General features: G+C 32.7%; 1 protein-coding gene across 3 annotated transcripts in view; it reads left to right on the plus strand.

The window, feature by feature from the left end:
- The window catches only part of Cdh7 (cadherin 7), a 171056-nt gene that overhangs the window by 80090 nt on the left and 78818 nt on the right, over positions 1-12148 (plus strand). For all 3 annotated transcript variants that reach the window (XM_029480694.2, XM_021155574.3, XM_085840166.1), the window contains exon 5: positions 8149-8316. In XM_029480694.2, coding sequence (XP_029336554.1) covers positions 8149-8316 — 168 coding nt within the window. The remainder of the gene's footprint in view (positions 1-8148; positions 8317-12148) is intronic.

The following is a 12148-nucleotide window of genomic DNA, read 5'->3' on the forward strand; positions in this document are numbered from 1 at the left end:
CTTTATTAGGACATTTTCATAATTTGCTTGCACAATTTTTTTGTTTTCTGTATTAATTTCATGTAAAATATTGGATAATTTATAATTTGAAACAATCAAAAATATTTTTATGTAACATAAAATAGGAAGTACATATAAGCTAAACTTAAAAATGTTAGTTCACAGAAAAATTAGACAAAACAGTGAAATACTAAATTAAAAATATTTTTTCAGTTTTTATTAAATTTGTAGAATATTTATATAGTTGTATTTATTGTAGTTTAGTTTTATGCAAAAATATTAGAAATTAAGTGATATATTGTGAAGATTTATTTTCATTTCAAAATGTTGCTTTTCTCTCTTTCTCTTCTTGTGGGGAGGCTTGTTTGTCTCAATATTTTAAATTTTCCTCATTGAATATTTTGTCACCAAAAAAGATGACACCTGAAGGATTATTCTAGCTAAATATTTTTTAAATTAGGTATTTTCCTCATTTACATTTCCAATGCTATCCCAAAAGTCCCCCATACCCTCCCACCCTCACCCCCTTACCCACCCACTTCCACTTTTTGGCCCTGTCATTACCCATTTTAAAGGAAATGGTTCTGTTTATCATACTTCCCAAAGTTGAAATATTACTCATTATCAAATAAAAGCAAGGGCAAATATATTGAATGTGTTTGTGAACAATAATTATAATGTACATGAGAAGTAAATACAATTTACTTCATACAATACATCATTAAATTTTCAATACATTTGTAATGCATGATTTGGCCAAAGTATATCAAACAAATCATAAAGTTTGGAAAATATCTGAAAATTTTAATAGAATATAAATGATTATAATTAGTCTAGTGTTGAAGAGGAATAAGTGAAAGCATTTGGTTTTGCTATGAGCCATGTAAATGTAGAAAGTGTGTGTTGAACTGAATGTCAGATTGCAGATACAAAGTTCAGACACCGACCATGCTCTTGATTTATGTAACCTGTTCCAAATGGCCTGGACTTTTAGTCTTGCCGCAGACTGTAGAATTTTTGTCTGACTTATAGAGCTGAAACCTCACTAATTAGTCCAGTGTGTATGCTATGGAATTACATTATTCACGGTGACCAAAGAAAATTCAATTTTACTTTCAAAAATATAATAGATTCTATTTTAAAGATGGTGAGAAACATATTTTTAATACTGTACTCATGACCACTATTCGAATAACTCTTCCTACAACCATTCATACAGATATTTTTTGTGAGTCTTGGTTCATTAAACTACTTATACTATTCAGATATGATGTTTTAATAAATAGTTACATATTTTTGTGGTAAAATAGAAACTACCAATCCTCTGTGTCTAGAGAGCAAAAAACAAACTTTAGTCTTGTTTACAGATGTTAGTATGTTGTTAATTTACAAGAGGAATAACATTTTTCCATTTCTTCAAATTTTAGAATTTTATAGAAGATAGTGGAATTCTGACAGAAAAAAATGCGAAATATGATAGGCTCAGGCAATCACTCTTAGCTGTGCTGCATAAAGTTTCATATGTGATAAGAAAGTAGTTATGTTAATACCTCAAGGTGCTTGTCCCATTAATGCAGTGTTTATGCACTATATACATGCCAAGAGGTTAGTCATATTTTCTACCATAGTTTCTCCTTCCAAAATATCATTTTGTATGTAGTAGGATAAAATTAATATTGACAACTTGCTTAAAGACGTAATCCATATATGAATATGATTGATATATGACAGGAATAGTTAAATAATTTCCAGTCCAAAACAAAAGTAACCCATTTTAAGGTTGTATTGAATTGTTACAGAATTCGGCAGAAATTTAAACCAACTAAGCAGTCAATGTCACTTACAATCTCAAAGCCAGTACAATTCCTTTAGACAGGGACAATTCTAGGTTAAAACTTTTGAGAGGGACAAAATTGTCCAGAGACTGAAGGAAAGGCTATCTCGACAACACCCCACCATGCTATCTATTCCATCTGCAGACACCAAACCCTGATATTACTGTTGATGCCAAGATGTGCTTAAAGGCAGAAACCTGATATAGCTATCCTCTGAGAGGCTCTTCCTGCATCTGACTAAGGCAGATGCAGATACTCACAGCCAACCATTGGACTGAGCCTGGGGACCACAATGGAAGTGTTAGAGGAAGGACTAGAGGAGCTGAAGGGGATTGCAACTCCATAGGAAGAACAATAGTATCAACTAACTGGACCCCTCAGTACTCCCAGGGTCTATCTAAATCACCAACCAAAGAATACATGGACAGGCCTATGGCTCCTGATACATATGGAGCAGAGGACTGCCTTGTCTGTCTTTAGTACGAAGGGAAGCCTTTGGTCCTATGGAGGCTTGATATCCCAGAGAAGGAGTATGCTAGAGGGGAGAGGTGAGAATGTGTGGGTGGGTGAGGATGTACCCTCTTAGAGGCAAAGAGGAATGGGATGGGGTGGGGGGTGTGAGAGGAGACCTGTAAAAGGGGGGTAATATTTGAAATGTGAATAAATAAAATGATTAATAAATTAGATAATCTCAAAGCCAAGACGCCAGCTCAGAAAAAAAAAGAATTCAATCCCAATGCTCATTTGCCACTTGATAGTTGTTTGGCTTTAGTTTAAATGTGTATGAAGCATTTCTCTCCAGCATGTCTGTGAACTACATGGCCATATGATGCACTGGAAATGAATGTATAGATGAGTGTTATCAATCATGCAGGTATAAGGAGTAACTTATGAACCATTTCTCCAGCTCCCACTGAGGAGTTTTTTCCTTGAATATACTACTTATGTTCACAATTATATTCACCTGCTATATGTTATATGAGAACTTGTTTTAACTATATTTTATGTTAATAGCTCATAAGATCTGAAACCTCTACCCATATGCCTTCCATCATTCTCCATTCTCTGATGTCGTTTATACAATGGTTTAGACACAAGATTTTTCTCCCATTCACCTAGACATCCTCACATCAGGTATGCTGGCTGGCCCAGTAATCCCATGGATTTGCCTGTCTTCTCATCTTCAGTGCTCAGTATAATGTCTGGTTGTTGTGTATGGAATCCTGGAATCAAGCCTAGGCTGATACTTACTGGTCCACCAGACAAGAACCAAGTGTTTAGGCAAAAGAGCCTTTAGTGCACATTTTACATTTAAATAATCACTTCCAAAATTTGAAGCTCCGGTTAAAATTTAAGGAGAAACACAGACTTCAGGAAGAGATTAATCTTTTCTATGTCAGCTATATAGCAATTATATTTCATATTTAGTTTTGGATTCTTTTATTTTCCCAAGAAAAATTTCAGGTAAAAGCATAGCATTTTCATAGTATACTTATGCTTTTATGTAATCATTGATATCTGAAGAGAGTGCCAATTTATCAGTGGAAAATGTACAGATTTGAGCTTATGGTCTCTTTGCGGAATTAAATCCTAATTACCATTCTATTACCGTTTACTCTAGGAGATATTTGCTTAAGGCAACAAGATTTAAGTTCTATGGTATTTTGGTTTCTAAGTTCCTTTGAAATATAAGTTTCAAGATCCAGTCTTATGTACTTATCCGAAATAATTGAAGACTGCTTTTTCAAAGACCTATTTCATCATGTCCCTATTTTAGAATTGTGCAAATCCTGCTGGTTTGCTCTAGTTTTCTCTATTCCTGAGGCTCTATGGATATATTACTGAATAATTCACAACATTTGCATCTCATAGTTCCCATTGTATTATCTGATCTATTTATCTTCCCAAGGCAGTTTAAGCCTCACAGTACATATTCCTAAGTATTCCTCTTTTGTTCTCTTGGTTTGACTTTGAATTATAATTCCTAATTACATGCTGCTCAATATAGTTCAGATTTTTCATTTTTAAATTCATTTTGATTTTATCAGTTTCTATTTTTCTATTCAAAATTAGTTTCTGGGGGTTATTATGCTTAGAGAGGGGTATCTTTTAAGAAAAAGTGATATTTGCAGAGACCAACATTGCTACCCAGTTTAAGTACTCATGGAGGACTGTTGTCTTCTCACCTGTAATTTGACAGTTCATCATATTGTGTTAAAATATGCAATAAATGTTGGATATTTTTCCTAGGTGTGTACTGTTTCTAAACATTATGTATCTTAACAGCCATCTGTATAAAATGAAAGAGGTAGTAATTAATTCTAATTCTAAGTAACTAATTCTAAGATTTATATGGTATATTGACAGAAATTGAATGCATAGTAGGTAAATATTAGTAGGTAAATATATTTAATTCATATTCACATACACTATTGTTACTCATATGTTTATATTTACATAAAATTGTTTTTCAAGAAAGTCCCAAGAGAACTGATATGAAAAAACAATTCAAAACAAAGGAAAGAGGCAGATGGTGTGATTATACGATATACTATATTTGCAGATAAAGTCATTGCTAATACCAGTACCTTTCTTTTAAGGATGGGGTATTCCTGTTAGACAATCGTTTCATCAAGTGAATTTGTTATCTTCACCTCTTACATGTATTATTAACTACAGAAATAACAAAGAAGCTGATATGCCCAATTTTTAATTTTATATTGATGGAGTAGTCAGAATAACAATATAAAATAAAAGCAGTCATAATGGTTAGAGGTGCAAAATTAGTTGTTGTCAAAGGAAGTGAACATAGAATTTTGGTCCTTACAGGAAGGTAGATTTCATTAAAAGTTGAGAAAACTAGTGTGTCAAACTGATATTCAAATTTAATATTAATAATCTCAGATTATGGTTTTCAATGTAATTTAGTTGTAGTGAAGCCAATTAATTGACCATTTATAAGTTAAATATCTCTGACCTGTGATCCCTTTGACCATGTGTTATTTGAAACAATTTAAATAAAGTGTGCAGAAAGATTGCAATCTTTAAGCTGTCACCTCACTGTGATTGATTGCAGATTAAAAAGATTCTTATGGGTTAAATATGATCATACTGAGAAATTATAAACACACAGTAACTTAATAAGCCATCATAGTTTGTGGAATATTAGAAAATCATGAGAATGTTTTCTCTCAGACTACAGAAGAGACACTTGTTGAACAAAAGCAAATATATATCCATGCCTTCTATTCTGTGTTTGTCTATTAGGATAATTTCTGAAAGTGAGTTATGAGTAAATCAAAGTTTCTTCGATATGGAAAAATTTGGCAAGCATAAAGTTCAGATTTTATGTATTAGTTTGACATAAAACATGGAAAACCGAAAAGAAATCAAAATATTTTCCTGAAGTGCTAATGAAAGATTTATTTTTTACTAAATATGACTTAATAATTATTGATTACTGAATATTTTTAGTTTCCTAATGTTACTATAGAATATAGGAATCCAGTTTTATCAGACTAATAGTTTATATCCTATTATAAATTACTTACTGTGTACCTGTGTGAGTGTGTCACTACATAAATATTGACAAAATAAAAATATAGTATAATATCTAAGGATACTTTCCCAAACTTCAAGCTAACAAAATTTAAATAACTAGAAATGAAGTATTGCTAGTTATGAGTATCTAAACTCAAGTGATGCTTGTTATTTCATCTTTGTGTAGTAGCTCAGGAATTTGAAATTTGCCTCTCTCACCTGTATTCAGTTACTTCTAAGCTTTGTGATTATTTTAGCATTGGGAGAGTGCTGTTAATAAGATCTTTTATAATGAGGCAATTAGAGGTGTGAAAAATAAGCAGCTAACTTTGATAGCCAGATTCTATCGTAATGTTGTTGTAATTGCTTCAAAAATAATAGCTCTAAGTAAACCTCAAATGTCAAAAGCATCGGAATTACTTTCAGTTGTAGTTGTGGGTGTGTGTATGTGTGTGTGTGTGTTATGCATTTTTGACTGTGTATGAGCCCACATGTATGTGAAAGTGTATATACTTGTATTTAGAGACACATGTGGAGGCACCAGTTTCACAGTGTCTTCTCCCTCAAACTCTACTTTTTTTAATAAAGAAGGTCTCTGAGTGACCATGGAACATGTCAGCCATTTCTATTATTCTAGCTTGACAGCTTGACCCAACCAACATTCCTGGTTTCTGTTTCAGAGCTAGGATTAATGATGGCTGCCACACCTGCTGGACCTCACTGTAAGTTCTGTGTATCCAAACTTGTCTTCACTTTTGCAAAACAAGCCTTTTATTCACCAAACAACCTCATCTACATCTCCAATTTTTTTCTGATCATGTGAAATAATTGTGGACTTGTTTGTTCCACAGTGTTTTGCAAAGGTGGCAAGAGATACACATTAATATTGAAAGAAAATAAAGGAGAGATGAACAGAAATAAATCTTTGAAACCATGAATAGATTTTTTTGTAAAATAATTCACTTTACTATTAAAATGAATTATGTTGAGTCAAATTCTCAAGATTACCAGTTTTTAATTAAAAAGTTATTCAAAACTTATTTATAAATAAAAGCAAGAACAAAAGATGTAAACACATAAGTTTTAGAATTCAAAGAATAAGAAAGTATTTTCGGAGATATTCATGCTGAGTGAGGCCCATGCTTACTTTACTATGGATTTTGAAATAAGGAAAACATGAAATATTCATAAAATCATTGCAGTTCATAAAGGGTACTTTTGATTAGATACTTCACACATGATGCTGTTGAGCAAACAATATTGTTTTCACTTTATTTCAAAAGTAAATAATCAGTATGCAGACAGCAGATAAGCCACTGAGGAGTTAATTTGTGATGCTCTTCATGTACCTCTTTTTCACCGTTATACATAGTGTGCACAGGAAAGGTGTTTGACATTAAGAAATAAAATTTGGCCTATGGGAATAGGAGTTATTTAAACATGAAAATGTAGAAGTACTGCAGATGTGAAGCATACACATACAGGTGTGTTTGTAAGTGTGACTATGTTTAACAGACAGAATTAGATATAACATATTTATTGTTATATAAATTATAAATGCCGTTCATCCTGCAGTCATGGTACTTGAAAATAAATTATTATATGTATTTGGAGCAGGAAAAAAGAAAGGACAAATTAATTATCATATCCTTTTTTATGTTCTCATTATTAGAAATAAGACAGACACTGTATTTGTAAATTGTTATTCATTTTCTGATCTTTGCTTGAAAGTTTTAGTTGTTTTTGCCCCCATATGGTCTTTTTACCGCATGGCATTTTGGAACCAAAACTAAGACAGAAAATACACTGAGAAGCAGAAAAGACTCTTGGATGTTGTTGTTGCTGTTGTTGTTGTTGATGATGATGATGATGATGATGGTGGTGGTGGTGGTGGTGGTGGTGGTAATGATGATTTCTGACACAGAGTGTTCTAGGATGTTCTGCAACTCACTGCCATTAAGGATTAGTGGCCCTGAGAACTGATCGTCTGTTCTCCATCTCAGGCATGCTGAGATTATAAATTTCTTTCACCTGGCTATGTGGTTCTGATTTTTAGAGCCAAGCTGTTCTGGAACTCACTATTGCCTAAGAATAGTCAAGGTGGGAGGCTAAACAGACCAATCAGCTTCTCAAACTTTTTGAGGTGGAGAGGTTACAAATAGAGAACAGAAGTGAGAAGGGATAGGTTCACAAATGGAAGGAATGTTTACATCTTTCCTATGAGTCATGAGGGTTTTCTAAAAATTCTAAGTGCCATCTATTTTTTTTGTGTGGTTTCCTCCAGTTATCACTATGGCAACTGCCAGCTACTCAAATACTTGAAGTGTACAATTTAGCATACAGGTGAAGTTATAATGAAGTTTGCCGTTCTTTTCACTCTCTTTGACACCTATGATTGATACAGCCAGTTAAGTCACCAGAAGTAGAAATTCAGGTCTACATCTATCAGAGATTAGGAGGATCATGGCTGAGTAGATGTTTCGCCAGTTAAGATAGGCATGACTCAGAGTAACAAAACCTAAAAACAAAAGTTTCAAAGCAATACTAAGAAGAATGCATGTTACTATTTTCTTTGCATTTTAGTAGGGTGTGCAAACATAATTTGAACAATGTGAAAGTGTACATTTGAACTATATGTCTCTTTTGTCTTTAAAGTGAACTAATATAACAAAGCAAGCTAAAAATCTGGAGAGACATACTACATTATCGATGTTCGTTGCTACTGTAATGCAATGGATCCTGGTGTGCTTTACTGAGATTTAAAATCTTACAGGAGTCATCAAGACTGCCCTTCCAAACATGGATAGAGAGGCTAAAGACCAGTATTTGCTTGTCATTCAGGCAAAGGATATGGTTGGTCAAAATGGCGGACTGTCTGGAACCACCTCAGTTACCGTGACCCTGACTGATGTCAATGATAACCCACCTCGCTTTCCACGAAGTAAGTCATTCAATGCAAAGAATAATATGAAAGAAAATATTTATAACAATTGTTTTCAAATGCTTTTATACAAGTCATTCTTAAGACTTTCTCCTAATTTTGCATTTCATCAAGAGCCTAATTTAATCACACACTATGGAATAGCAAGTCTAATACAGAGATGCTTTCACAACTTCATACTTCTCTCTAAATAAAATAAAATATCTCTTGAATTTATGCTTTAAATATTGGATAAGTTTTCTTTGTAATTCGGTATTTATGTTTATCAAAGATTTTAGTTTTTGCTTGTAAGAGTTTAAAATTGTAATCATTTATTTTTAAAGTAATTTTTATTATAATTATTAACATTTTCATTCCACAAATGAAATTTATGAGATTCATGTCATTATAATCGTATGCCCATTCTATGCTTTTAGCCAGGTCATGTACAACTCACATTCCTTTTACAATTATATCACCTCTCTCTCATAAAAACTATAAACATCTTAAAAATAACACAATCCAACCCATCAGAAATCCACACTCAGATGATCTTCTGCACAAATTGTCCTTTGAGAGATCCAGAAATAAAAAAAAAATAAATAAACAAATAAAAATACAAATTTGTGTCCTATTTGTAAAATTCTTTTGTACTACACTTTTGTGTTTATAGCATGTAGGATTTCTTTAGAATGTTAAAAATTGTTTTCTTTCTTTCTTTCTTTCTTTCTTTCTTTCTTTCTTTCTTTCTTTCTTTCTTTCTTTCTTCCTTCCTTCCTTCCTTCCTTCCTTCCTTCCTTCCTTCCTTTCTTTCTTGCTTTCTTTCTTTGACAATTGTGTCACATATATAAACATATATAATAATATTGTCCATCATCACCTGCTCTCATTCCTTCCTCCTTCCTCAGAAGCCCCTTTTTCCAGAGTCTCCTCATCTTTTTTTTTTTTTTTTTGTGGCCAACTGCATTGCATTGTCTTAAGGAACCTTTGTAAATGGGCAGATAATTACTACTACGAGGTCATTTTTGCCAATCGCTACTTTAAGGAAGAGGACTCTTTTCTCCCCAGCAACCCCTATGTTTAGCTTAAAACTTACAGGCTAGGGGGAGCTGTTCAATGTCTCTAAAATGGTTGTCTAGTAAAAATATGGAACCCAATTCACTACTAACAAACAATATTGATCACCGAATTTGGCTAATATGCAAACTCCTATTCTTCTTTCATTCCAATAATAAATGTTTTGATTTTATATGTATATGTATATATACATATTTCCAAAAGCATAGTAAAAAGCCCCATGGTTTTTATTAAAAGCAGACCTTTATGTCTTTGAAGGAAACACGGTTTAAAAAAGAAACACAATGACTGCTTTTTTTCTAAAGCTTGAGAAGTGACGATATTAAAACATTTAATTTCGATGTTTTCCATGCCATTCTTATATGGAGCACAGCTTTTGCAGTGTTTCCTTGCCTTCCCTAGATTATGAAGTAAAGAAACCAAAATATATGTATTTTCCTGTTTTTCATTTTATCCAGCTTTTCTCCATAAATTAGTTACTATTATATCTTTGAAATCTTTGAATTTTACTAAGGACACCTATATGTGTGCAAGTAATCCATTAAAAATGTTACACATATATTGTGATCATTTTAAAGATTTCAGTATTCAATCTTTCAAAATTGTAGGTCAAAATGGCAATGCCCCTTTCTTTTCAATGTCCCTCTAAAAGACATTCTGTTCCCTATATATGGCACACTGCAAATGCAGCATAAATTTATAACCAGTAGAGTATTAAGTAAAGTTCAAGGGCAAGAAAAATAAATGATTAGAAGAAAAGTTCAAGGAACATATTTGTGGGTGCTGTTCCTAATTTTTCCACATCTGCCTCTCAAAATACATTTTTATATGAAAAATGGGTGAAAAGGATTATTAAGGGTATGGAATTTGTTTCTGTATGTGATTCCTCTTTTTATTTCTTTCTTCTCCTTTAAAATAAGTCTACTTATTCTTTTGTAATATTATGTCTGAAATCATGGTTACAGAGACCAGCGATTCAAGTCTTTTATCTCTAAAAGATATCAATGAACAAAGACTTATATTTCCTTTCCCACGGTCTCTTGCAAAGTATTGGAGAAGTTTCTTCGTAAGTAATACCAAATATGAGAAAATTAACAAGCTAGACAAACCCTTAGCCAAATTAAAGGGCACAGAAACAGTATCCAAATTAACAAAATCAGAAATGAAATGGGAGACAGAAACTGAGAAAATTCAAAATGTAATTAGATCCTACTACAAAAAGTCTATATTCAACAAAATTGGAAAATCTAGATGAAATGGATGATTTTCTAGACAGATACCAGGTATCAAAGTTAAATCAGGATCAAATAAACCATCTAAATAGTCCCATAACCCCAAGGAAATAGAAGCAGTCATTAGAAGCCTCTGAACCAAAAAAAGCTCAGGGCCAGGTGGTTTTAGTGCAGAATTGTATCAGACTTTCAAAGAAGACCTAATACTAATACTTCCAAACTATTCCATAAAATAGAAATAGAAGGAAGACTATCCAACTCTTTCAATGAAGCCACAGTTACACTTATACCTAAACCACAGAAATACCAACAAAGAAAGAGAACTTCAGACCAATTTCCCTTATGAATATTAATGCAAAAACACTAAAAAATTATCATAAACTGAATTCAAGAACACATCAACATGGTCATTCACCATGATTAAGTAGGTTTCATCCCAGGAATCCATGGATATTTCAATATATGGAAACCCATCAATGTAATCTACTATATAAACAAACTCAAAGATAAAAAAACAAAAAAAAAAAAAAAAAACATGTGATCATCTCATTAGATACTGAAAAAACTTTTGACTAAATGCAATGCCCATTCATGTTAAAAGTATTGGAGAGATCAGGAATTCAAGACTCGAACTAAAATATAATATAAGCAATATACAGGAAACCAATACCAATATCAAATTAAATGAAGAGTAAATCAAAGCAATTCCATTAAAATTAGAGGACAAGCCTACCCACTCCTTCCTATATGTTCAATAATTAATCAAAGTTCTAGCCAGAGCAAATAGAGAATAAAAGGAGATCAAGGGGTACAAATTGGCAAGGAGGGAGTCAAGATACCACTCTTTTCAGATACTGTGATAGTATACATAAGCATCCCAAAAAATTCTACCATAGAGTTTCTACAGCTAATAAACAACTTCAGCAAAGTGACTGGTTATAAAATTAACTCAAATAAATCAGTATACTTTTTCTATTCAAAGGATAAATGGGCAGAGAAAGGAATTAATGAAAGAGCACTCTTCACAGTAGTAAAAAATAACATAAAATATCTTGGTGTGACTCTAGCCAAGAAAATGAAAGATCTGCATGACTAGAATTTCAAATCCCTGAGAAGTTTGTAAAGAGGTAATCAGGAAATGGGACATCATTTGAGGTATAAACGAATTGAATTATTAATTTTAAAAAGTCACCATAAATAAGTAACCCAAGATGTTCCTTGACAAAACCAAATTAAAACAATAACTTTCCACTCACCCATCTCTAAAGAGGACAGAAGAAAACTCCAGCTCAATGAGGCTACCTATACTCAAGAAATCACAAGAAATATATAATGTTACATAAGTAAAACAAGAATCTCTCTGTCTGTCTGTCTGTCTGTCTGTCTGTCTCTCTCTCTGCTCCTCTCCCTCTCCCCCTCCTCCTTTCCTCCCTCCCTCCTTCTCCACCCCCACTAACATCAAAATAACAGGAAGTAAGAATCGTCAATGATTACTATCTCTCAATATCAATGTACTGAAATCCCCAGTAAAAAGATATGATCTA

Source organism: Mus caroli, unplaced genomic scaffold (genome assembly GCF_978045245.1).
Source record: "Mus caroli unplaced genomic scaffold, Mus_caroli_1 scaffold_1, whole genome shotgun sequence".
Lineage (NCBI taxonomy): Eukaryota > Metazoa > Chordata > Mammalia > Rodentia > Muridae > Mus > Mus caroli.